At 42.7% G+C, this 26,771-nt stretch overlaps 1 protein-coding gene across 1 annotated transcript in view; it reads left to right on the top strand.

Annotated features, from left to right (window-relative positions):
• The window catches only part of FLT3 (fms related receptor tyrosine kinase 3), a 63,431-nt gene that overhangs the window by 26,013 nt on the left and 10,647 nt on the right, over positions 1-26,771 (top strand). Inside the window, exons 5-18 of the mRNA XM_045566846.1 lie at positions 4,072-4,201; positions 6,126-6,253; positions 6,574-6,713; positions 6,809-6,962; positions 7,991-8,159; positions 17,716-17,819; positions 18,528-18,636; positions 18,890-19,068; positions 19,875-19,981; positions 20,068-20,200; positions 20,287-20,391; positions 23,424-23,534; positions 24,427-24,580; positions 26,334-26,416. Coding sequence (XP_045422802.1) covers positions 4,072-4,201; positions 6,126-6,253; positions 6,574-6,713; positions 6,809-6,962; positions 7,991-8,159; positions 17,716-17,819; positions 18,528-18,636; positions 18,890-19,068; positions 19,875-19,981; positions 20,068-20,200; positions 20,287-20,391; positions 23,424-23,534; positions 24,427-24,580; positions 26,334-26,416 — 1,806 coding nt within the window. The remainder of the gene's footprint in view (positions 1-4,071; positions 4,202-6,125; positions 6,254-6,573; positions 6,714-6,808; positions 6,963-7,990; positions 8,160-17,715; positions 17,820-18,527; positions 18,637-18,889; positions 19,069-19,874; positions 19,982-20,067; positions 20,201-20,286; positions 20,392-23,423; positions 23,535-24,426; positions 24,581-26,333; positions 26,417-26,771) is intronic.

A 26,771-nucleotide genomic window follows, 5' to 3' on the forward strand; every position in this document is an offset into this window, starting at 1 on the left:
AAATGTTCTCTGTCTGCCTTGTCCAGTACAGTTGCCACTGGCCACGTGGGGCTGCTGAACACTTGAAATGTGGCTAGGGTGACTAAGGAACCAAAAGTTTTAATTTTATTTCATTTTAATTAATTGACATTTGAATTTAAATAGCCACATGTGGCTAGGGCTACTGTAGTGGACAGCAGGGTCTAGCCAAATGCCAGACCGTGTGCACACGGTAAGGAACAATCCAAGAGTTCTTACCACGGGAGGCAGCTGAGCAGCTGGCAAAGTCACCGCCTGCATGTGCTTTCTGACCTCTCCTTGTTTGGTCCTCCCCGTGCACTGACGTGCACACCGGGCACGCTGCTTCACCTTCCGTGACTAATAAGGACTGAAGGTGGCTGCATTCACGTACATCCTCGTGTCTGAGACATACGTGAATACACTCGGGCCAGTGAAGGGCTCCAAAAACCCTGAGTTAATACCACTTTACATTAGGTTCCCTGGCTACATGTTTGTACAACTTGCCAGACTCCCCTAATCCTTGTCTGTGACTCAAATACACAAAGCGTGTGTGTCCAGCCCACAGAGGTGCCCTGGGTCAGGAATAACCACAACTTCCCTTTGCTGGACATACTCTGCCTGTGTCGTCCCAGACGCTCACAGTGATCCTGAACCGACACAGACTTGAAGACAGGCGCTCTGGGAGCCACGGGAACGCGCACAGCGAGAGGCCCGTTTGAGGGGTCACCTCTTTCTGTACCGCACCACCCGCGGGGTCTGGTGCGAGAGTGCAGGGGCTTGCCATGAAAGCTGTAATACCAACAGGAGAGAGCACCTTAGATTCCCAGAAGTGTCATCTTACTGGGGTTGGGGGTGGGGCATTAGGTTCTAAAGTCAGCCTGTAAGGTAAAAATCAGGTAAAGTCAAAATTTGTCAAGATTTGTTCTGGAAAGCCCTTTAATTACCCTGAAATTGGTAGGACCAAAGCCCTAGAAGCACAAAAGCCAAGAGTTAACCTTTTGTCACCCTTTGATTTTGGTCTTGTTCCCTGTCCCGTTCCCAGTCCGGCACCCGCTCTGTGGGGCAGTGAGTGTGTGCCCCAGGCTGGAGAGGAGAAGACATTTCTTTCTTTCTCCCTCTCGCCCCTCTGTCGTGCTGTCTTTCTGTCTCTATTTTGCCAGGCATGTATAGTTGGGTAAGGTAAGTGGGCATCTATTGTGTCTCTGTTGCATTTAGGGTATCTTCTTTAACTTAAGATTTACAATGTAAAAACGTAGCAATAATCATTTACGTAAATTATAACATGCTTTTAACAAACATTCTGCTGGGCGATGAGGTCCAAAAAAATAGGTGGGAGAGACTTGGTAACAGTCACTGTGAAAAAGAGGAAAGGGTTTAGTTAACCACAAGCTCGGTATTAACCAACGGTTTGGCATGGTTGCTAAAAAAAGTAAATTTGAACCTTGGCAGTGTTCATGAAAATGTAACGTTGACATGAAGAAAATTAATGGAGATTATTATTTTTCAGTACTATATTTTTTCCAGATAAATACTGACAAAGTAGAGCAATCAGGATAGCGAAGAACTTGGAATTCCTTAAATTAGGAGCAGCTGAAGGAATTGGGAATGTTTAGCATAGAGAAGGAAAGATTTTGAGGAGAGGAGAAGACTGACCACAGTGTAATGTAGAGGAAATTCTTCTGGGATTTCAGTCAGGAAACCTGGGCTGACTAGTTAAAATACCCTTGGATAGTAATTATCTCTCTTGACCTTGGTTTCTGATTTTAAATATTTGAAGGATTTTCACGCAGAAGCAAAGCTAGACTTTTAAAAACAAATTGCTCTAGAGCATAGAATTAGAATCAATGGGTAGAAATTACATGGAAAAAAAGTAAAAGCCATTGCAAGATGGGAAAAGATACTTGCAGTTCACAATCAACAAAGGGTTAATAGTCATATATATAAAGAGCTTCTATAAATCAATAAGAAAAGCTTAGTAGAAAAATGAACAAATGACATGAGTAGGCATTTCATTTTCAGAACATGAAACCCAAATGGTTGATAAACATATGTTAAAAGATAACTTAGGCACATTAAAATTTTAGAGTTTATTTGAGCAGACAGTGATTCATGAATCAAGTAGTGCCAGACAGCAAGCAGGTGGGCACCACTGAGGAAATTTGAGGGGAAAACTTTTATAAGGTGTTCACGGAAGCAAGACAAAATATTTGATTGGGCAAAGTGGAAAGTCCCTAGTTAGAGGTTAGTTGGCAGTTTCTAATTGATTACACTTAAGTTTCATTTTACCACTTACATGGAGTTGCGTTTGGGTTTGTTTATGTAGGAACTCAAGGCACTAGAGCTGTCTCAACCTAATGGACTCCCAATTAATGATTCTGACACATGTTAAATTAATAATTGAGAAATCAGATTAAAGCCATGATGAGGTACAATTTTATACCTACTAGAATGTTGAAGATTAAGAAGTCTTGGGTAAGCATGTAGAGCAATAGGTGCTCATATCCTGCAGTGTAAATGTGAATTAGTATAACCACTATGGGAAACAAATTGCCTTTATATGAAAAGCTGAACATGTTCATACCATGTAAACCTGCAGTTCCACTCCTAGGTACATTATTAAAGAAACTGTTACATACATGCTTCGGTAGAAATGCATGGAATGTCCATAGCATAATGATTGATAATACAAAAAACTGGAAACAACCCAAATGTCCACTGCAAAAAAATGAAAAAATTGATTAGGATATATTTACCAGTGCAATAGGATGTAGCAGTGAAAAATGAATAAAGTATGGCTATATGTAAAACTATGAATGAATCTTAAAAACATAGTTTGGATGAAAAAATAAAGTTATGGAAGTTACATATTGAGTGATACTATATTTTGAAGCTGAAGAACAAAATAAATCAATATGTTGCTTAGGTATACATATATATGTGGGAAAACTGTTTTAAGGAATGCAAGAATAATAAACACAGAGTTTAGGATAAATGTTACCTAGGGTTGAGAAATGGGGAGAAGCACAAAAGTAGATTAAAAGGCATTAATTAGCTGGGCACAGCAGCACGTGCCTATAGTCCCAGCTACTCAGGAGGCTGAGGTTGGAGGATCGCTTGAAACCAGGAGTTCGAGGCTGCAGTGGGCTGCAGTTGTGCCTGTGAATAGCTGCTGCACTCCAGCCTAGTGAGACCTAGTCTCAAAAAAAAAAAAAAAAAGATATTTATCAATATTAAGTTGCATAGTGGGTCTATGGTATTTGTTATTATTATGCTTTGAAATTTACACTCCATATATTCTTTCATATATATATCAAACAATACATAATATTTTTAAACAAAATTTATTATAAGGAGAGAGATTGGAATCCAGTATAGGGAAACTTTCTTTAAAAGGAGAGAGACTGGAATTCAGTATAGGGAAACATTTAAAAAAAAAAAGTTTGTCAAAAAATTGGAATGACCTGCCTGGGATGTAGTGAACTCCAGTCCCTAGAGAAGTCCAAGCAGAAGTAGAAAGTCTATATGGTAGGCATGGCTGGGAGTGGAGGGTGGGGAGTATGTGTGAGTGAGTGATTGTGTGTGTGTTGTATGTGTGTGTCTGGTGTGAATGGGAGGCTCAACTAACCTCTAAATTCTGTTCCAATTCTAACTCTATCCTACTGTATTTCTGCATTTCTAAATCTTAGTATATTTCTGCCTGGTTCCAGATAAAATTATGGGAAGAAAGACGAGTTTTAAACTATATGTTCAATAAGGGTTTTAAGCTATACGTTATTGCTAGTTTTCTTTTTCTTATGCATATCAATGTTTGTATTTTCACCTGGCATTGCTCCACTTACTTTAGTTATCTGTGGGTTTGTGAAATACCCAAAGAAATTGGCCACAAGGATAAATGCTAAAGTTGATGTTGCAGCCAGAGTTGAATTTAATATAGTGGTTGGTTGGGAGCAGAAGACGCTGCTATGGTACAAAATATTAACTTTTCTTAATGATGTAGAACCCTTTTCTGAGGGGGCTGCTGAGAGAATTATTTTCAAAATATTAAAATGTTAATAATTTATGATGCTTTAGATACACTGCTTTACACATTAAGAAGACCTTACTTTAGAAAAATGGAAAATCAGGACGCCCTGGTCTGCATATCTGAGAGTGTTCCAGAACCGATCGTGGAATGGGTGTTTTGCGATTCACAGGGTGAAAGGTATGACATGTATAAAGGTAACTGCTATTATTATTTCTTTTTGGTCTTATTCTAACGTAGTTGACATCATACTGTATGTAAAATTTAATTTATCCCCACTTAAACAGGAAACTTGGGCTTTTTAAACTTAAAGAATGACTAGTATGGGCTTCCCAGGGAGAATGATGGGGGATTTTTTTTTAGTAAAGGGCATTTTGGAATTCCTCAAATCAACTACAGGGTCTTCCCTGGGCATTGCACTACACAAATAAAAGCCCTTTTAAGTTGCAGGTTTGTTGGCTCCCTGAGAATCTTGCTGGGGAAAAATAGAAAGATACTGATTTTAAAGTGTAATGCTAAGTCAGAAATTTCTTGTGACTAAATGTTTAATTTGAGACTAGTCTATTTGTTCTGGAGAAGTAGGCTATTAGGTTTATTTAAATATAGAGAATCTAGATCCAGATAGCCTGGGTTGAACGCTTGTTTGCTGTGTGGCCTTGGACAAGTTACTTAACCTCTCTGTGCTTCATCAGAAGACTGGGGATGTAACAAATACTTACCTTAAGGATTGCTATAATGATTAAATGGATTGATATATGTAAAGCACATTGAACAGTGCCTGGCAGACAGTTAAATGTGGTAAAAATGTTTACTTTTGTTTTTCATATGTGCCACAGCTAAGTTCTCACAAAGTAAGAATTCATGCAGTTTGAACTAATTAAAATTTACTAAACAACTTTTATCGGAAAGTAGGCTGGGCATGGTGGCTCATACCTGTAATCTCAGCACTTTGGGAGGCCGAAGCAGGAGGATCACTTGAGCCCAGGAGTTTGAGACCAGCCTGGGCAACATAGTGAGACTCCCTCTCTACAAAAAAATTTAAAAAGTAGCCAGGCATGGGGGAGCGCATCTGTAGTCTCAGCTACTCTGGAGGCTTAGGTGGGAGGATCCCTTCAATCCAGGAGTTTGAGGCTGCAGTGAGAAGGAGAAAATGTAAAAAAATCAGGTTACTGAATGATAGGAATGGATCCCAAATTTTAGAAGGAGAAAAAGAGTTCATAGATATATATGTACTATGTACATAGAAAACAAAGATTGGAAGGATATACACCAAAATAATAGCCATTGTTATCTCATGGTGGTAAGAATATGGATAATTTAAAATTCTTTTCTTTGGGTTTTTCTGTATTTTCCAAAATTTCTACAATGACCCTAATTATTGTTGTCTCGTAATAAGAAAAAATAACTCAAGGAAAGATACATAAACAAAGAAAAATAATACACTTGATGAAAATGGTAAAGAGAAGAGTGGCTCCATGCAAACTCCAAAACCATCATCCGCTTTGGGAAGGGATAGCCAGGGAAACTCTGTTAGGAACCTAAGTCCATTTTCTGGTTGCTCTGTTGAATACTGAGAGGGTCTTGGCCAACTTCCCTGGATAGTGACACCTTGGCTTTCCTTCTCCGTTTCCTGTGGGAACTCTGGTGACTTTTGCAATGTTAGCTTCTCCCCTCACTGCGTGTACACTTCTGTGCTTTAAAGAAAAAATGCCTGCCTTGGAAAACTGTACTAACGCCCACATCATGCTTTCTCTCTCTCTCTTTCTTCTTTCTTTCCTCTCTGTCTTCTTTCTCAATTCTTCCTTTCTTTCCTTGTCTTTAAACAACAACAACAAAAAGATGTCACCAAACATGAAAAATTTTCAAGTGCTTTGTTGTGTAATTCTCACTAGTGGTATTCTAATGAGCTGAGCTAATGAGTAACTAGTTCCCTAATGAGCCTTAGCGGAAACCACAGATTTGAGCTTGTTTGTCTCTTGACCTGCTCTTCTCTTTGTTCCCCTCACACTGGCTCTAGAACCTTGAACTTTGTTCTTCTCCTGCACATTCTTTTGTCATTGTTTAAAACTTATTAAGCCGAATGGCATCTACTTTCTAATTGCAGCTGTAAAGAAGAAAGTCCAGCTGTTGTTAAAAAGGAGGAAAAGGTACTTGATGAACTGTTTGGAACTGACATAAGGTGCTGTGCGAGAAATGAACTGGGCAGGGCATGTACCAAGCTGTTCACAATAGGTAACACTACGATATCCTGTGCTTTTACTTTCAGTGACTAGTCTTTAGAAGCTATCGGGACTAACAGTAACTGCGTAGGTGATCATTCAATTTCAGAAAATCTATAGTTCCTTCGTACCATTGTAAATGTAACATTATAGATTCTGAAAATGCTGATTCTTCATAAAAGAGGAGGCAATTTCTAAAAGATTATTTTCACTAATGTGGTTAGTAACATTTGAGATGATGCTAAAAATCTTTGTTCTTCAGAATGTTCAGGATATGTTTTGTGATAAGGAAAAATAACTTTTTTTCTTACTCAGGATGTTTTCATCTTCTAGATCTAAATCAAACTCCTCAGACCACACTGCCACAGTTATTTCTTAAAGTGGGGGAACCCCTGTGGATAAGGTGTAAAGCCGTCCATGTGAACCATGGATTCGGGCTCACCTGGGAATTAGAAAACAAAGCCCTCAAGGAGGTAATCGGACAGTTTGTATTCTGAAATGCAGTAACAATTAACTAATAGCACAGGTTGCAAACATTAAATTCAAACTCTGTTTTATTAAAACCTAGGGCAGCTACTTTGAGATGAGTACCTATTCAGCAAACAGAACTATGATACGGATTCTGTTTGCTTTTGTATCATCAGTGGGAAGAAACGACACTGGATACTACACTTGTTCCTCTTCAAAGCATCCCAGTCAATCAGCGTTGGTTACCATCCTAGGTAAGACAGGCTGCTCACGCAAGCTTTATTCAATTTTTAGTTGTTTTAGTGTGGAGTGTGGGGTGTGTAATACTAATTTTGGTTTCAATTTAATGTTACTATCAAAAAGCTAAAAGAAAAAAAACTGATAGACTAGCTTTGCAAAGATAAGCTGCCCACTCCCTTTTCCACTTCAACCAGACCTACTTGAAATGCCACCGTCTTTGCACATAGCACATTGTAATGTGACCATGTGTTTGTGGACTTTTGTCCTCCAATAGACTATAAGTTTCCTAAGGATGGGGACAATCCCTTCTATCCTTCTAGTCCCAGAACCGGGCACAAAGCCTGACCCGAAACAGGCACTTAATAAATACTTGTGCTAAGAGCCAACCGAATGCGAGGGCAGTGAGCAGTAACTGAGAGAACAGTACAAGCCCTGAGATGCATTGAAATCTGGGTGGGCTATGTAGGGTTTGAAAATAACCACGTTTAAGTAATCTCAGATTAGGGTGCAGCCTTTAGCCATAATGAAAATGCTAAGAAATGCAGTGATTCTCTTAGCAAATGATAAGGAAGTGTTCTATAAGGAAACCTTGCGAATACTCCTAGCTGAATTGCTCTTTTATTTGTGCCTTGAGATTATTTTATATGGGACCTGTCACAACAGAGTTGTGCTGGCTGAGAACAGGGGCTTCCAGACTCTCTTAGGGGACCCCAACTGCATACATGGGAGTAGGGGAGCCCTTTAGCCTCTTGAAATTGTCTGCAAAATCTGTAGGTTTATTTATACATTTCTCTGGGAAGACAGTCAATTATTTATATTCCGTTCTTAAAGGAATCTTGACTCTAAAAGATTACGAGCTCAGGTTTAGACCTAAGTATAGGACTCCTGCATTTTCTCTTGAGTTGTCAACTCCAACCATGTTGCAGCCTGCCAACATCTGACTTTCCGTGCATTAAACTGATAAATAAAAGTTTATCTTCTCAATATATTTCCATATGAATATCATTATCTAATTTACAAATTCTTTTTTTTTTTTTTACAGAAAAGGGATTTATAAATGCTACCAATTCAAGTGAAGATTATGAAATTGACCAATACGAAGAGTTCTGTTTTTCTGTCAGGTTTAAAGCATACCCCCAGATCACATGCACGTGGACCTTCTCTCAGAGATCGTTTCCTTGTGAACAGAGTGGGCTTGAGGATGGATACAGGTGAGACCACTCAGGGCCCTAAGACATCACTTTTACCACAACTTTCCTTCCTTGTTGCCCGCTGAACTGATGCATGCAAATTCACTTATTATGAGTTTATCTGTTGTGGAGTTGAAATTGAAGATGAGAACACAGGCAGCAGATGTGAGGAGTTAGTAGCAATCTTACAATCGCTTCAGCTAACAACCTACGGCATAAAAACGGAGTCATACTCGTTTGAGTACGGTTCTGTGGCATTTTCTCAGTCACAAGATCATTGCTTCCTGTTCGAGAGTGTGGGGCTACAGTAAGTACACTGACTCTCCCTTAGCACATTTGCAGATGATTGAGGAAGTAAAACTTCTTGAAAACAGGAAAACATTACCTGTACGTGTATTAAGTTTTCAGAACATAAATACAGAAATAGCTCAATAATAAGTGGTGAAGGAAAATTTGGTTTTCCTGGGGATCTGTACAGCTATGCAAGGCTCTCTCGTGGGAGGAATTCTTCATTCCTTCTTTGCAAAAGAAAAGGCAACGCTACGTAGTAGCGTGGTTTCGAGCTAGACTGTAAGGGACTGAGATGCACATGTTATCTCCCAACCAAGTCAATGGTCTAGAATAAATCATTGTATCTAGGCAAATGTTAAAAACGTGGATTCCTGGCTCCCATTCCAGACATGCAGAATCAAAATTGGGGCAAATTCTGCAGGTTGTTTTTTTAAGGGACAGAGTCTCACTCTGTCGCCCACACTGGAGTGCAGTGGTGCGATCACAGTTCACTGCAGCCTCAAACTCCTGGGCTCAAGTGGTCCTCTGGCCTCAGCCTACCAAGTTGTGGGGACTACAGGCACCCCACCACAGTGAGCTGATTTTTTTTTTTTTTTTTTTTTTGAGGCAGAGTACTGCTCTGTCACCCTGGCTAGAGTGCTGTGGTGTTCAGCCTAGCTCACAGCAACCTCAAACTCCTGGGCTCAAGCGATCCTTCTGCCTCAGCCTCCCGAGTAGCTGGGACTACAGGCATGCACCACCATGCCTGGCTAATTTTTTCTGTATATTTTTAGTTGTCCAGATAATTTCTTTCTATTTTTTAGTAGAGACGGGGTCTCACTCTTGCTCAGGCTGGTTTTGAACTCCTGAGCTCAAACGATCCACCGGCCTTGGCCTCCCAGAGTGCTAGGATTACAGGCATGAGCCACCATGCCCTGCCTCGATTTTTAAAAAATTTTTTGTAGAGACAGGGTCCTGCTATGTTGCCCAGGCTGGTCTTGAACTCCTTTGGCTCAAGTGATCCTCCCGCCTCGGCCTTCCAAAGCACTAGAATTAAAGGCATGAGCCACAGCATCCAGCCCCAAAATACTATCATTTTAATATAAAAGCAAAGGTTTGGCCCCAAAATACTATCATTTTAATGCAAAATCAAAGGCCAGACACAGTGGCTTATGCCTATAATGTAGTGTTTTGGATATATTAAGTCAAATGGAATCTATTATTAAACTTAACTTCACCTGTTTCTTTTTACTTTCTTTATATAGCTAACTGAGAATTTAAAAATAACATCTGAGGCTTGCATTTGTGGTTCATGCAATGTTGTATTTGAGTGAATAGTGCTGGTCTAGATGAAGAGTAACAGTTAAGTGCTTTTCACGTTGATTCTGCAAAGTGTTTGTTTCATGATTGTCGTGCTATTCTTCATACCCCAAAGTAATTTGTAACTGGTGTTTGTTCAAATTTTTTAAAAGAGTCAGAATGCAGGGTTGCATGGAACCCTGCAAACACCCTAATCTTTAAAGCATTTTTTTTTTGTTTGAGACAACGTCTCGCTCTGCTGCCCAGGCTGGGGTGCAGTGGTGTCATCATAGCTCACTGCAACCTGCAACTCCTGGGCCCAAACAATCCTCCTGCCTCAGCCTCCCAAGTAGCTGGGACTACAGGTGCACACCACCATGCCCAGCTAATTTTTGTATTTTTTGTAAAGAGGGATCTTGCTATGTTGCTCAGGCCAGTCTTGAACTCCTGGCCTTGAGCCATCCTCCTGCCTCAGCTTTACTATAGAGGTAGCCAAATGAATGAATCTGGGGAGATCCTGCCTCCTATTGTGTTTTGTAGCTCCCCCATTCATAATCATCCGGTAATATAGTTAGCTCTTTGTATGTTGCATCTCACCAGTAGCTTTATAAGCTCTATAAGGACAGGTGCTCTGCCATTTCTCTATCTGTGTACAATGCCCTTTTCAGTAAGTGTGTGTTTAATAAATGAATGAATTCATCACCACCCTGGGAAAACAGGTCAAACTGCATAGTCTGGGCCAAAGATAAGTCAACAGCATTCTCCTTGCACTACAAAGACCAAGCACATGGCACAACACCCAACACTCAGTGTTTATAGTATTTAAAGTTCTGGAAGAGCTACAGTGTTTGTTGGTACTAATGACATACCTGATGTTATGGGCCACTGAATACACAAGGTAAGGGAAAGAGGAAGCCTCCTTTAGGAAAAAGATATTCAAAATATTGAATAGAAACTGGCCAGGCACAGTGGCTCACACCTGTAATCCCAGCACTCTGGGAGGCGGAGGTGGGAGGATCACTTGAGGTCAGGAGTTCGAGACCAGCCTGAGCAAGAGCAAGACCTGGTCTCTACTAAAAATAGAAAACATTGGCCAGGTATGGTGGCGAGCGCCTATATCCTGGGAGGCTGAGGCAGGAGGATCGCCTGAGCCCAGGAGTTTGAGGTTGCTGGGAGCTAGGCTGACACCACAGCACTCTAGCCCGGGCAACAGAGTGAGACTCTGTCTCAAAAAAAAAAAAAAAAAAATTGAACAAAAACCAAACAATGAAAAATGTGAACACATCCCCAAGGGGTTGACAAGTCTTTTCCTCTCCACATTAGACTCTGCATTGAGATGGGGGACAGCAGACTACATTGTAGTTCGAGTTCTTTCCAACTTTTTATTATAAAAAGCTTCAGATTTACTAATAAGCTGAAAGAACAGTGTGGTGAGCATCCTTTACCCATCTAGATCTGACAATTTAATTGAACTGAATTTGGTGTATGAAGTACAGTATTTTAATCATGTTGCAAGATTTTAAAGGGAAAGTGATATGAGTTTTTTGGTTTTTGTTTTTTAATCTGTAACCAAAAGGCCTCTGTAATAACATTACTCCTGAAAAAGCTTTGGTGTGGTCGTGGTGTGTGTGCCAGAAGTCTCGGCCTCCCACCTTCACAGCTTCATTTCTCCAATTTACTTCCTCAAATATAACAGCAAAGTTTATTAGGACTTGCATTTTTGTGTTTGCATTTTATTAAATTATAACTTTCCAGCAGTCCTGGTATCCCAGTTCTGCTAAGAGTTGCCAGGATATTTCACCTGTTAATTTGCATAATGTCCTATCTCTGTAGACTTAATTACAAGCACCAAATCTATTAACACCTTAGCTTTTCCACATTTTGTGGTAAAAGGCTGTATTGGACTGTTACACTTTTTTAATAATCTCTCCTGAAAGACTCTCCTTTGCCTTGCTTAAGCCTTGTGTTTTCCTTTCCCTGAAATATTTAGTCTTCCAACTCTACGAGGCTAAGTTCTGCTGGTGACAGGCACTAACTGAGCTCTCACCGAGGAAACAGCCATGTGGCAGGTGCCGGTTCAGGGAGCCGAGCCAGGGTCCTGCTCAGAAGAACCGACAGACAGAGCAGCAGGCTCGCATGTACAACGAGCGATGTGCCATTACAGAAGCTTACGGAGCCTGTGGGAGGAAGGTTTTTTTTTTTTTCTTTCCTTTTTTTGAAGGAGTTGAGCCTTGAGTGTAGACAGAAAGGAGGGAAAGACATTTGGGTCTAGTGAAATGCCAGGAGCTCCGGTTCCCTCCTGATGTTTGTGGCAGTGTCCTGGCTCCTGTTCTGCCAAAGACCCCACTCGGGTGCAAGTAATCAGCCACGTCATAGGAAGCCACGCACCGAGAATAAGGGATCCCCTTACCATGTGCCGCACGATGTGCACAGTCCTTACACGGAGTGTTTCGTTTCATTCTCACAATCCTATTTCATGAAAAATGGAAACTGAGGCTAGCGACTTGCCCAGTCACTTAGGGCAAAGTCCATACCCTTCATCCACTCCTGTTTTCTGAAATTGCCTTAAAAAAAAAAAGAACACCCATAGTTCCACCTCCAGAGATAACATTTCAGACTTTGTCTATGTAACCATCATGATAGAAACGTAAGAAATGGATCTTCGTACAAACATGAAATGCTCATGCCATTCGTAATCTTATTTTTCACTTAAAATATATCTTGAGTATCTCTTTATGTTAATAAATATATCATTATATCTACATCATTGTTTTTAATGGCTTCATAGTATTCTACTTTTTATACATTTTTATTTTAACTATTGTTGGAAATTGACTTTAGGGGTTTTTTTCTTTCATCTTTCTTTTTTTAAAAAAAAAATTAAATTTTTATTTTTTTAGAGACAGGGTCTCACTGTGTTGCCTGGGCTGGAGTGCAGTGGCTACTCATAGCCACAATCATCGCTCACTGCAGCCTTGAACTCCTGGCTGCAAGTGATCTTCCTGCCTCAGCCTTCAGAGCAGCTGGGACTACTGTGAGCCACTGCTGTTTTTATTTTCATGTGATTTTCACACTTACTGTATACCCCAGAGTAAAGCCTCTAAATTTCTTTTTTTTTTAGTCTTTTTTTTTTTTTTTTTTTGAGACAGGGTCTCACCCTGTTGCTGGAGCTAGAGTGTAGTGGTGTCACCATAGCTCACAACAACCTCAAATTCCTGGGCTCAAGCGATCCTCCTGCCTCAGCCTCCTGAGTAGCTGGGATTATAGGTGCATGCCACCACACCTGGCCAATTTTTCCTATTTTTAATAGAAATGGGGTCTCATCCTTGCTGAGTTTGGTCTCAAACTCCTGACCTGAAGTGATCCTCCCGCCTCTGCCTCCACCTTTCAGAGTAGTAGGGTTACAGGTGTGAGCCACCTGCCACCTCACTCGGCCCCTGAATTTCTTTTTTTATTCACTGGACTTGATAAGCATCATAGTAATAATAATCTAACACACATTTTTTTTGTTTGTTATGTGCTAGGCACTATTGTAAGCACTTTATGCTTAAGTGCTTTTTTATTTTGAAAATTTCTCTAACAAACATATGAGGTAGTGTAACAGAGGGAATGGCCTGAAAAAACAGCGAAAAATATTTTCTGTCACTTTAAAACATCCTCCACTCCTTTTTGAGAACTAAAACTTGCATTCCTGCCTCAGGCCAGTGGTTGAGGGGGACAGGGTAAGTCTTTCCTTGTTTGTGCTACGGGAGATGGCTCAGCCAACCTGGTGAAGGGAGGTGCTGGGTGGAGGTCATGAGATTGTCTTCAGTGCAAATGGGACAATTAGAATCATTGGCTGTAGTTGCACAGCAATTGCCTGAAGCTGGAAGGCCTCCCTTTAAAAGCTCTGTATTTCTGCTTATTATTAGGACGATGGCATTTCAGACCAGAGTCTCCATCCTCCTCCTTTGCTGGCAAAGTAATAAACTTCTCTTTCCTTGTCAACCCACTTGTTCTCGTTCTTCTGATGCAGACTAGTGTGAGCTTTCGGTAACAAGAGATACTATTATTATCCTCATTTTACAGACCAGGAACTGAGGTGCAGAGAGGTTAAGCAACTTGCCCAAGTTCACACCACCAGGCAATGGCAGAGTTGGGATTCCAGCAAAAGCAGTTAGCTCCAGAGTCTGTGTTTTTAACCATTTCATTATATTGCCTCTTGACACCAACTCATTTCAAAAGTATGAGATTCTGAAACCCAGTGTATAAGAAAACAGAAATATATACCTGCCCTTTGGTTACTTAAAAATTAAAGTGTTTTCGACCCTCATGAGATGTGCCATGCTTTGCTATTGAGTTTTTAATGGTTGTACATGCCCGCCCCTAGGCTTGTCGGCTCCCCTGAAATCAAATAGAAATGAGCCTGGTGTTATATAGAGAAATATAAAATTATCAGCACGCCCTCCTTCCACCTGACTATCTTTCTCTAACTCAGGACAGATTTGAACAGAGCAGATTCAACTTCAGCCAGGCTGTGTTCACTGGCTCCAAGGGCTGAGGGAGATGGGAACACAGGACTTCCTGGTCCATGTCCTGCAGTGCTGTGCAAAGCCACGTTCAGTCTTGTCAGCTCTTCGTTCTGCAGTTTCAGAAGCTCTCAGCTTCTCCGAGACATGTTTTATTACTCTCTGCATTCTGATTTGGCTTTGATAGTCCCCTGCTCTTTGCATAAAGGATTCTTTACAATAAAGTTACTCCCTGAGCTACTGGAAAGAGCCTGTCCTTTCTCAACCCCTCCCCTCTAGGTGCTAAAGGGAAAATAAAAGTGACCTGCGTTGTGGTTACAGAGGAGAAAATTCTTTCCATAGCTGTAATGACAACACATCTTCTTCGTCACGAAGATATTATTTCACTGTGAACTCGAATGTCCTGATTCCCATCTCATGGCAGCTGGTTCTTTCTAGAAAAACCCCAAGGGAAAGAGGAAGCTTTGAATCTCCCAGTCCCCGAATTGGTTACTCCCCTTGGAATCCCCAGAGGGTCAGCGATGCAGTTATTGTTGCGAGAGTTAACAGTCATAAACAGAAGAAAAAGCAGTTTAAAGCAACCTGGATATTTGATTTTGTGTTCTGGCGATTTATGGGACCAATTTCCTACCCGGAAATTGTTCAGATGAGTGAAAATATTTCAGGCACTATCTCGCCTAAACCATGGCAAAGCTCACTCTGTCAAGACAGCACAAAAGGCTGAGGAGGAAATAAGTTTACAAAACATTTTGCTTTTTTCTGCATGATGGTAAATAGCTGCATTGGCCTTTTGTTTTTCCACTTGATTGACCGCTGCCTTCAGTGTGGGGCTGGCTGGCCGCGCTGGCTTCCTTGTTAGCTCTTTTCTTCTTCCTCTTCGGGGTCTTTGGCAGTTGTCCAGAGAGAATCTGCCTCTCTGGAGCTCATACCTTTCTTTTCTTGGGCTGCTTGTGCACGCACGGCCTTCCTGACACCTGGAGCCACATGGAGCTCTACCCCCCTTCTCGCCCCAGGGTTGAGATGGGCTTTCTCCAATCTTCCTATCACTTCTAGGTCACCAGCTATTTCCTTCTTGTCCAGAAGTAGGTCAGGGTAGGAAATTCCCTTCTTTCCTTCTTTAGCCTTCTTGTTAACAAAGCCAATCGACAACTTGTTCAATGCTCAGCTTGTAACTGCCTGAAACTTTTAATAGGTCAGGAAAACAAATTCTGTCATCCCTATACACAGTTGGAATTACCTTTTGGCTTAGGAGTTAAGGGCACATTGATGTCACACACACATGGGCTCAAAAGCTGCGACTCTCCGGAATTCTGTTCTCCCCTTTACCCTCCGTCTCCAGTTCGGCACCTGCTGTTTCTTCCCCCTCCCCTCCCCCTTGCCTCCTGGGTCTGCTCTTTCCTCTCCTTTCCTGTTTCCCTACCTGAGACAACACTCCTCTTGTCATGCTCTGAAACCCCAGATCTGAACTTTTATTTCTCCTGTTGCAGGGCTTCCCACATTCTACTGTAGCTGCCTACAGTACTTGTCTGCCTTCGCCACTGTAAATTTCGTAAGAACAGAAACCCAATTTTTCAAACTTGCCATTGTACCCTCCATTCCTCCTGCAAATAGGGTCTCCCAGAGACGGTTGAGTGAATGAACGAACGAATTCCTGGATTGCTACAACCAACTCCAGACTTCCCCCCAGTAAACTTTGCCTTCTGCCATCATGTGAATCTAACATCCTGCTCATGACATTCCTCTCCTGCTCAGGACCTCACACACCTTCTTCCTCTTTTTCCCATCGTGCCTAGTTGTTTGGGCCTATTTCTCAAGGGCCCCAATCTGTTGGCCCCACTCTACCCATTTCCCCCCACTCTCCCTCATCCCCTCTCTGTTCTGCTGCCTCCCAGCACCTCCATCTCCGCTCATGAGCATCCTCACTGTGCCTGCCGCCGCGGCCTCCGATTCCCATCTATGCCTTCAGTCACAGCCTGGCTTTCCTCTTGGGAGTCTTTCCTTTTGCTCTCTCATTGAAACTCATCCATGGGCATCCAGCTCAAGGTCAACTTCTTCTAGAAAGCCCCTGTGCTTTTCTCATCTACACGGACCTCTTCCTTCTTTGATCACCTAGTGGTCTGCAGCGTAATGCTTTACCTACTCCACTTGTATGTCTTGTCCACCCACCTGGTTTGTGATACCCCCGAGGACAGGAGCTGTGTCGTTAGGTCTTTAGCATCCTGCACAGCTCCCTGTTGAAGGCTGGCTTCCCCTCTGGCCCCTCCTCCTCCCTGCCCACTTCCAGTAGGCTACATAGAGGGGAGGTCTAATTAAATATCTTCCGAATAAGACTTGGGTTTTCTTATTCTGTTTTAAGGGATTATTTTTTTCTTTTTCTCCAATTTTGTTACTGCAAGTCCATGAAGGCATATTTGACAGCTCCTTGCTCCCTCACCTCTCCCTCACTATCCAACATGTCGCTGCGATGTCCAGCAACCTGCAGGCCTGCTAGGCATGCTGGGTAATCCCCAGCATCAGGTTATCCACGTCAGAACACTGAGTAGTTGATGAGGGCTCCAAGAGGTAGTAGAGCCTGCTGAGACCACTCAAGGATTTCTGTATAAACTCAGTGGATTTGAGCCCTCATCATTGTTAATTGCTGTGTAAGTCAAGGGTGGTCATAGATTCTACCTCGGACCAACATCAGTGAGCCATCATTTCAGGAAGCAGGGCAGCTACGGGATCCTCCACCTGCAGAGGTTCTTCCAGATTCTGGGAAGTTGGACTATTCTAGAATGTATAGAATAGGAAGGGCAGGAATTTCCTTGTCTCTCTAAGGATTCCCAACCACCCTAACCCTTAATGTGCATGTGAATCACATGGAGATCATCTTCCTTTCTTTCTTTTCTTTTCTTTTTTGAGACTGGGTCTTGCTCTGTTGCCTGGGCTAGAGTGCAGTGGTGGCATCATAGCTCACTGCAACCTCAAACTCCTGGCTCAAGTGATCTTCCTGCCTCAGCCTTCCGACGTGCTAGGATTACAGGCCTGAACCACTGCACCTGGACTTTCTTTTTTTTTTTTAACAGAGACAGGGTCTCAGTATATTGCCCAGGCTGGAGTGCAGTGGCTATTCACAGGTACGATCATAACACATGGAAACCTCCAACTCCTGGACTCAAGCAATCCTCCTGACTCAGCCTCCCACGTAGCTGGGATTACAGGTGCCCACCATGCCTTGCTCTGGAGATCATTTTAAAATGCAGATGCTGAGTCAGTGGGTTTGAGATGGGGCCTGAAATTTTGCATTTCTAACAAGTTCCCATATGACACTGATGCTGATGCTGCCTGTCTGTGGACCACACTTTGGGTAGCGAGGGTCTAAAATGCGGACACCTCCTTGTCTAGTGAACTTTAGCAGGTGGGGAGCGTCTTAAGGAAGCTCCTCCCATGTACACTGTCATGCACTGTAGCATCTCCTGGAAGACTCAGCCTAAATCTGTTTTTAATTCTTTTTCAAACAGCATATCTAAGTTTTGCAACCATAAGCACCAGCCAGGAGAATATATATTCCATGCAGAAAATGATGATGCTGAATTCACCAAAATGTTCACACTGAATATAAGAAGTAAGTTAAATTGCCAAGAATTTAGTTTTGATCTTACAATTCCTTAATTCTTTATTAATCTTAACCAAGAAGAGCAAAGTAATGACTTAGAAGGGATGCTACAAGATTGTTTTTATATGCTGAAATGTCCTGAAATTTTGCTCTCATATCTACTGGCTTTGGTCATATTAATATATCTCTTTCTGTGTTTATCCTTAGAAGCTAAATGATTTATTCCATATCGTTTCTGAATATGCCTTAGTATTGTGACTTTATTGATTTTACTACTTTGAAAGGTTATGTTAAGGAAAGGCAGAAGGCCATAGTAGCTGCCATTTATTAATATTTGTTTTAATAATTTTTATTTCTTTGGTCTATAAAAAGATGAGAGTACATTTCCTTGGACTTTTTGCAGGTACTTCTCCTAAAGCTAAGAATCATTTTAAGGTGTGCAGACAGATGGAGGGCTGCACCTCACCTCTATACTAGAGGAGCCTAGCGGTAGAAATATGGCATTCAGCAGAGAGGGGTTAGGGCAGCCTATCCAGAAGGTTCTGTGGCAAGGGGGAAAGAAGGAATAGCCAGAGGTCTTAAGGCATCCTGCATGAGACATCCTCCCAGAAGCACAAACCACCCTGGAGTAAATGGGCAACCTGTACTAAAGGCTTTGAAACCATTTCTGCAAAGCACCATACTCCAAGAGCTAATTTTACATGTTGTTCTCTGCAGGGAAACCTCAAGTGCTAGCAGAAGCATCGGCAAGTCAGGCGTCTTGTTCCTCGGATGGATACCCGTTGCCATCTTGGACCTGGAGGAAGTGCTCAGACCAGTCTCTCAAGTAATGAGGACATTGACATCTCTTGTAATGGAAGAATGTGAAACTCTTTTTCTTGAATACAGTTTGAGAAGATAGGATGAAAGATTTAAAATGCTTCCCTTCTGAATCACCCATAATTCTCAATGGTCATACATAGATTGTTTCTGATAACGTATAACAGATGAATCTCTTTTAGAACTCACCGCAGAACCCTAACTTCCCATCTGATGGCAGCCCCGCCGGTCTAACTTCTCTGTCTGGCATGTCTTTTCAGCTGCACAGAAGAAATCACAGAAGGCGTCTGGAATAGAAAGGCTAACAGAAAGGTGTTTGGACAGTGGGTATCGAGCAGTACTTTAAACATGAGCGAGGCCGTGAAAGGGTTCCTAGTCAAGTGCTGTGCATACAATTCCGTTGGCACATCTTGTGAAACCATCCTGCTAAACTCACCAGGTATTCACACCACAGTGGCTGTTGCATTAGTAATATCCCCCATCTGGAATTCCCCGCTAGAAGTTAGTCCCTGTTGCTGGCTTTTATTTGGGGACTTTTACAAGACAGTACAGGTTCAGTGTGTGAGAAAAGAAGGCTTTCTGAGTCAGGCAGGACTCCCCACTAACGTAGACTGCTTGGCAGGTTGGGGCAGAGTTCTACTTTCACTATTATGACTTACGAGTGACAGCGACATGGAAAACCGTCAACTCCCAGGATAAGGAATCTCGACTGAAAGATCCGACTCTAGAGAAACAGATTTAGTAATTGGGAGTCTCTATCGTTTTCCCTTTCATTTAATCTCCTTATTTGCCTTTAGTCTCCTGTTTTATAATTTTGGGTTTGTTTTTTTGAGCCCTCCTAAGTTAAACAATTCTGGAACCTGGCCGCCTACACGGATAGTTTAGAATCACCCACAACACAAAACTAACTTCTCCACAGTCATAGGAGACCTTCACAGAAGGAACACAAACTTCTTTTTTTTCCTCTGACTTATACCTCCTGTGGGTTTAAATTGATGTAATTCTTATAACCCTAGTAAATGGTTTTTTAAAAGGGGTTCAGGTTCATTTACAATTTTCTAGGAAGGAAACTTGTCCTGTATGGGGGTATTGCCTGATTTTCGGTGGGGGGTGGCGTATATGCAGGGTACTTGTGAGGACCGAAAGTCGTGATCACTGAAACAGGATGTGAGAGATGATGATGAGCGAACTGTAATATCAAACAGGAATTTCATTTCATCGCTGGGTGATGCTCTTCTGTTGCAGGTCCCTTCCCTTTCATCCAAGACAGCATCTCATTCTATGCAACAATTGGGCTTTGTCTTCTCTTCATTGTCGTTTTAACCGTGCTAATTTGTCACAAGTACAAAAAGGTAAAAGCAAAGGTAAAAATTCGTTATCGTGTCCTGTGTCTGCAGAACTGCCTATTCCTAACTGAGTCATCGTTTCATCTCTGAAGCAATTCAGGTATGAAAGCCAGCTGCAGATGGTACACGTGACGGGCTCGCTGGATAATGAGTACTTCTACGTTGATTTCAGAGAATATGAATATGATCTCAAGTGGGAATTTCCAAGAGAAAATTTAGAATTCGGTAAGAATGAAATGTTCCAGCTGTTTCTGTAGCATTTCCATTCCATTGCAAAATCTTTAAAATGCACTTTCCATTTACCTTTGCAGGGAAGGTGCTAGGATCGGGTGCTTTTGGAAAAGTGATGAATGCAACAGCTTATGGAATTAGTAAAACAGGAGTCTCGATCCAGGTTGCGGTCAAAATGCTGAAAGGTACAGTACAGTGGCACGATGTCAAGAAAGATGCACAAAGATGGGAGGCACCATTTCCTGCCCACCCCTTCTCCTTTTTGGCATCCTTTTCTGGCTACCTTCCTGTGTGTACCGGGACCCCCGAGCACTTCATGTCTTGTACTACTTCACATTTTACAGGAATTGGGGGCTTTTAATTTCAGCCATGCTTCAAGGCTGAAAAGGGAGTAGGTTGGAGTTAGTGTCAACCAAGTCATGAATCTAACATACAAGTCAGGAATATAACACCCACCTCTTCTTCCTCTTCTCTCTATATTGAGTTTTCATCAGCTTCCATATTTGGGGCTACGGTTGCTACAGGCAGAAGTTGTTTCTTACATTCTGACACAGACTCTGGGTAGAAGAGCAAACCGGGGCCACTGTAGCCTCACTTCCCACTCGCAGCTCCATCCGTGCCCGGCTGGCCTCCAGCCCCTCGCTCCCCTCCCTGTCACTGCCACTCACTCAGCAGGACCACCTCCAGCTGGCTCTTCTGCTGAAGTCAGTAGTGACCTCCCACCACAGAGGTCCGAAAGGCATTTGCAATCAAGCCCATGGAGTCTTCCTTGGGCTCCATGTCACCATATTCTTCTCAGTCCATTGCTGGCTCCTCCTCTTCCCTCCAGCTTGTTTCGTGGGGTCCCGTAGGCCTGCTCCTGGACCTCCCCACCCCCTTCCCTCCAACGCGCCCTGCAGCCGCCTCCTCCACACCCATGGCTTCCTTCCATACCCCAACGGTCCTCAGGATCACATCTCCCTTCCGAGCATCAGGTTCTGACGTCCAAGTGCTTGGATGTCTCAAAAGTCCCTTTGACACTGAATTCCCCCAGCCACGGCCCTCCATTAAGCATTCCTCTCTCTGTGATTGGTAAGAAATGCCAAAGAATAGCCACGTCCCACGCCATCGCAAACCAGAAACCTGCGGCTCCTCCTCCACACGTGCTCTTTCTAACACCCCATCAGCTATTCCTTTCGGCTTCCTGCTTGGTGTTGAAACCTAATGTTCCTTGTTGGTGTTTCTCCAGTCCGCCCTCTCATTCCATCTCTGTTACTCCTACCCTGGCCCCAGGATCTCTCCTGCGCAGCTGCAGCAGCCTCCAAGGCAGGCAGCCTGTAGCCTCTGTTGCCCCCTTGGCATCTCTACGGTTCTGAAAGCCTTCTCCACGTTTCCTCCACAGCCCTGCACGCTTCGGCCACTGCTCACCTCTGCACCTCTTGCCCTCGGCACACCACGCTTCTTTCAGTTCCTCAGGGCACTGTCCACCCCCACCGCAGGGCCTTTGCACAAGTGATCCTTCTGCTTCCCCTTCCCCTTTCACATAGGTGTCTCCCACTCCTCCTTCAGCTCAACATCACTTCCCCAGGGAAGCCCTCCCTCACACCACAGGCAAGACCGAGCCCCTTGCAAAATGTCATCTTAGCTGTCTACAGGTTTTTTCCCTGGAATTTGTTACCTTGGAGGAGCCCTGTCTGCTGTGCTGTGCTCTCTCCTGTCTCCACGTTTGCCCATCTGTTCCTGCAGCGTGCACTGTCCTCCTCCCTGGCCGCTGGGCATTCTCCCGGCTCGCTCCTTTTCCTTCAGGTCTCAGCTTAGACGGTCAGTCAGCCCCTTTCTCCTCCCCTCTAATGCTACGCTAGCTGCCCCTCTTGTGTGACTCCGCAATGTCCCTACATTCCTTTGCCACATTGCTTTTATCACACTATATTGTGATGGCTTATTTACTTGCTCCCTGAAGAAAGGGGCTGTGTCTTGTTCCTCTGTCATTCCCCAGTGCCTGGCACGTGGCCTCATGCACAGTAGGCACTCTGTGAACACTTGCTGGATGACTGAATGGAAGAGGTAATGCTATATGAAAGTGCTTCGAAAAAGTTAAGCATGCCATAAAACGTAAGATATTACTTTGTCCATGAGGAACAGAACACAGACAACTAAAAGCCCCCAATCCCTGCAAAACGTGAAGTAGTGGAAGACGTGATGTGCTCCGGGGGTCTGATACACACAGGAAATCCCACCCCCAAGCTAAGATCTTGGAAACAAGGCTACCCCTGAGGGCTCGCTCTAGCCGAAATAGAGATGTCAACACTCTGGAGAAGCCACCATAAAGCCTAGGGTGTCTTACAGGACAAAATAAGGGACCTGGAGGTCAAATAAAATCTTCACTGAATATATAGGAAAGTTACTATGTCTATAAGAAAGAATAAGCGAACAGAGGGGTGGGTGCCTGGAGCCTGGGGAGGGAAATCCAAACACCCTGCCCTTGGCTCTGGGGACCCTGAGCGGCAACACATCGGCCTCAGTGACAGGCGCCCTGCAAGTTCCTCACTGACTCTCCTCGTGCTGTGCTTCTGAGCAAGGTTATGAGTGCAATCAAGCTATCTAGACTTTTCTCCAGCGAGAGAGAATGTACTGGCCAACCAGTGCGTTCTAGCCTGCTTGGCTCTTATATTTCTCAATCAGTGAATGACTCTCTTGAGAGCTTGGTTAGTGGGAACTAGTCCTCTTTGACCTCCTGTTGTTGGACTTACTGACAAATTTAAGGTTCTAGACCCGAGAACCACAGGCTGGAGCCCACCACCCTCACTGACACTCCTGTCTATGACTTCTCTCTATGGCTTCAACAAATCCAGTAGTCATACAAACAAAGAAGCATGCTTCTGTCTTCAGCATATCTGTTAACTCGCACTGTGGAGGAAAATCATGCATTATTATTCTGTGTCTGTTTTGAGAGCCGACTGCAAGGATTTTTCTTTTGGTAGGTAGAGGAAAGTCTAGTGGAAAAGCACATGACTAGATTTGACATTTACACCTCAGTCTTTGAAATTCTGTCTTTATAATACAGGATGTTACGATTCAAAATTCAATTATGATTTTTATGTTGGTTTCTCTCTTATAATTTTGAATTTAGATAAACAGTGCACATTAACTCTGAACTGAAGAAAATTTTAATTTATTAAACGACAGAAAATTCTTCTTTTACTTGAGTTTTACATTTTTTATGCCCCTTCATTGACAGAAAAAGCAGACAGTTCTGAAAAAGAGGCGCTCATGTCGGAACTCAAGATGATGACCCACCTGGGAAACCATGAGAACATCGTGAATCTGCTGGGGGCGTGCACGCTGTCAGGTAGGCAGTTTCCACTACAGACCCCTGATCCAACGATTTTAGCCTAAAGGCAAAGAGGACATTTGTTCTCATTTTTCCCCCTCTTTTCTCAGTCACAGTGTGGGCTCTCACACCCACGTGGAATTAGCCATTGAGCACTCTATGAATCAGATGGGTCAATGGAAAGAATGCCCTTCTTGTACCGGCTTTATTGGAATATACATAATTCTAGCCCACATAAAAACAACCACACTGCAAGTACGTTTTGTGGTATCTGCTTCCTCCCCAGCGGCAAAGCTGGCATAAACGCAGCGGTGAGGATGGCTACAGAGCTTGCCCACTGCTCCAGCTGGGCTGTCTTCAAATAAGGCACAGCCAAGCTGGGATTTCGAATTTTACTTTCCTAGAATTCTCTGGGGTGGGCTCTCTGATTTTCTCACTTGTGCCCAGAAATACTCAAATGATGTGCCCAAGGGCCATGCTTTCTGGGACAGCAGGCCTGGGACTGGGATTAAAAGAAGAGGAAAAGAAAAATGGATCTAAGAGAGGATCGGAATGTATTTCCCTTCCTCAGGCAAACAACCAATTAGCATATATTTGCCAAGTCCTAGCAATGCAGCTGGCATGTTACTCCCAGTTGCAAAGTGGAGAATCCTGGATGCCAGGGGTTGGTGAGGCCACATGCGCAACAAGGGCCAAAGAGAAAGGCAAGAAGACACTGCTTTCCAAAGGCATTTGAACAAAAAGCTGAAATTGAACTTAAAGTGTAAGAAGAGATAGGCTCAGAAAAAGTGGTACTCTCTCAACATCTGGGGCGAACTGAGCCCTCAGAGAATATGTTGTCTGCTACACAGATTTCTGAAAAAGCAGTTTGGTGTTTGTGTACCTATAATTAACACTATAATTATTTCAGGACCAATTTACTTGATTTTTGAATATTGCTGCTATGGTGATCTTCTCAACTATCTAAGAAATAAAAGAGAAAAATTTCACAGGACGTGGACAGAGATTTTCAAGGAACACAATTTCAGTTTTTACCCAACTTTCCAATCACATCCAAACTCCAGGTAAGAGGCTGGGTCAAGGTTTCATAATTATCTGTCGTAGAATGTAGACAAAGGGTGATCAAACACCTTCCATTGATCAGTTTCCAAAGGCATCGTGTAGTCTGTGTGTCCTGAGACCGAGAGAACTTACTTACTTTTGTTACACCACTTTCCCTGTTGATTTGGAACTCGGAGACCTGTTCCATTCCTTCAGTACAGGTGCTGTAGCTGAGCTAGCCTCTCTCTACCTGTGCCTGGATCACACCTTAGAGACCTATTTGGTTTTGGGAAAAGGGCATTATTGGATATCTTTCAGGACCTGGTTGCCGCACAGGTATTGGTAGAAACAATGAAAACTTTTTTCAAAGACCTTAACATATTCATAAAGAATAGCTCAGGTCCTGGGACTATTGCACAAAAGAGCTCTAAACTCATAAATTGGATTTCAGAATATTAGGATGGATTGATTGACATGGCCTTTGGCCTTGAAGGTCTGAGACAGAGACCCCCAGCATCTTAAAGCCACAAGGCTCCCTGGAGCTCCCAGGCACATCTGCTTGCAGTTGCCCCTAACCGGGTCATACCCATCACCAGTCCTCCCCTTTACACCCATTTCTTAGTTCATAGTCTAGGACTAAGAGAACTCTATGGTGCCATCCACAGTCTAGAGCGAGAGTCTGTCCCAACATGTCGGATATGTGTGACAGGCGCTCCACAGTCAGTAATTAGCTCTTTTATTCATTCTGGTCACTGGGGTATTAAATGCGCTGAAGTTATTTCTTTTGGAATATTTGTGGTCTGCAAGCATTAAACTATTTCCCAAAGATACGTAAGTTATAAATTTGGTTAAACGCGTATGTTGGAATAAATTGAATCATGATCTATTTAACATTTCTACAGAACTCCTCAGTGAAGAGTTCTACATAACTTAAAACAGATTTTTATTATGACTATTGATTAATTTCCCAGTAAGAGGAAATGAGCTTTGCAAAGGCAAACTTGAAAAAAGAAGGATGGTGAAGCACAAGTCTCCCTGCACAATCTGTGTCACATGGGCTTTTAGAGGGAGAGTGCGCTGGGTGCAGAAGCCAAAGAGACAATGAATCCCACTTCCACTCCTTATTAGTTATGTGATAGCAGCAAGTCATATTTATCTCACCGAGCCTAATTTCTCGGTTATTAAATGGGACTTTAGGCTGTGTGCGGTGGCTCATGCCTGTAATCCTAGCACTTTAGGAGGCAGAATAGGGAAGATTGCTTGAGGCCAGGAGTTTGAGACCAGCCTGAGCAAGAGCGAGACCCTATCTCTAAAAAAATAAAAAAAGAAAGAAAAGTTAGCTGGGCACAGTGGTACTCCCTGTAGTCCCAGCTACTCCGGAGACTGAGGTAGGAGGATCACTTGAGCCCAGGAGTTTGAGGTTGCTGTGAGCTATAATGATGCCACTGAACCCTAGCCCATGTGACAGAGTCAGACTCTGTCTCAGAAAGAAAAATTAATAATTTTAACACCCAGCTTGTAGTTTGTGGCAAAGATTGAGTGAGGTCCTTTTTGAACTGTAAGACTCTATACAGAAAATAGGGATCTCTCTTATCTTAGACCCACAAGCCCAATTTCACAGATGTTTTCAATGTACATTAAAAAATGGACAAGTTGATGGTGTGCTTTTAATTTAAAAACCCATTTATAATAGGAATCCATTTATTTGAGGAATTTTTTTTAATAAAATGCTCAGAAGAAGAACATAAATAATGAAAAAACAAATTTTTTTAATAGCATGCCTGGTTCAAGAGAAGTTCAAACACATCAGGACTCAGATCAGATCTCAGGGCTCCATGGGAATTCATTTCATTCTGAAGGTAATATTTTTATTCTAAGTAGTAGCACTTGAAAATGGAAATGGTCATAAGAGTTTTATGTTAACTATTTTTAGAAAGCATGTAAAGGCGAAAGCATTTTTTTCTTTGCTAATGTTGGATATAGTTAAAAGCCACAGTTTACATATTGTGAATTGTATGCCAGTGTTCAACTAATAAATACTGAGACCTATTTTATTTGGTCAGGTTATTCTTTTTAAAGTCATAAATCAATTAGAGCCATCTTATTACCTGATAAGTGGAATAGATAATGAGTTCCAGAGTCAGACAGAATTTGGGTTGACTTCTGGTTACTTCACTTTCTGACTGAGTGACTTTGGACAAGTTATTCAACCAT

Source organism: Lemur catta, chromosome 13, assembly GCF_020740605.2.
Source record: "Lemur catta isolate mLemCat1 chromosome 13, mLemCat1.pri, whole genome shotgun sequence".
Classification (NCBI taxonomy): domain Eukaryota; kingdom Metazoa; phylum Chordata; class Mammalia; order Primates; family Lemuridae; genus Lemur; species Lemur catta.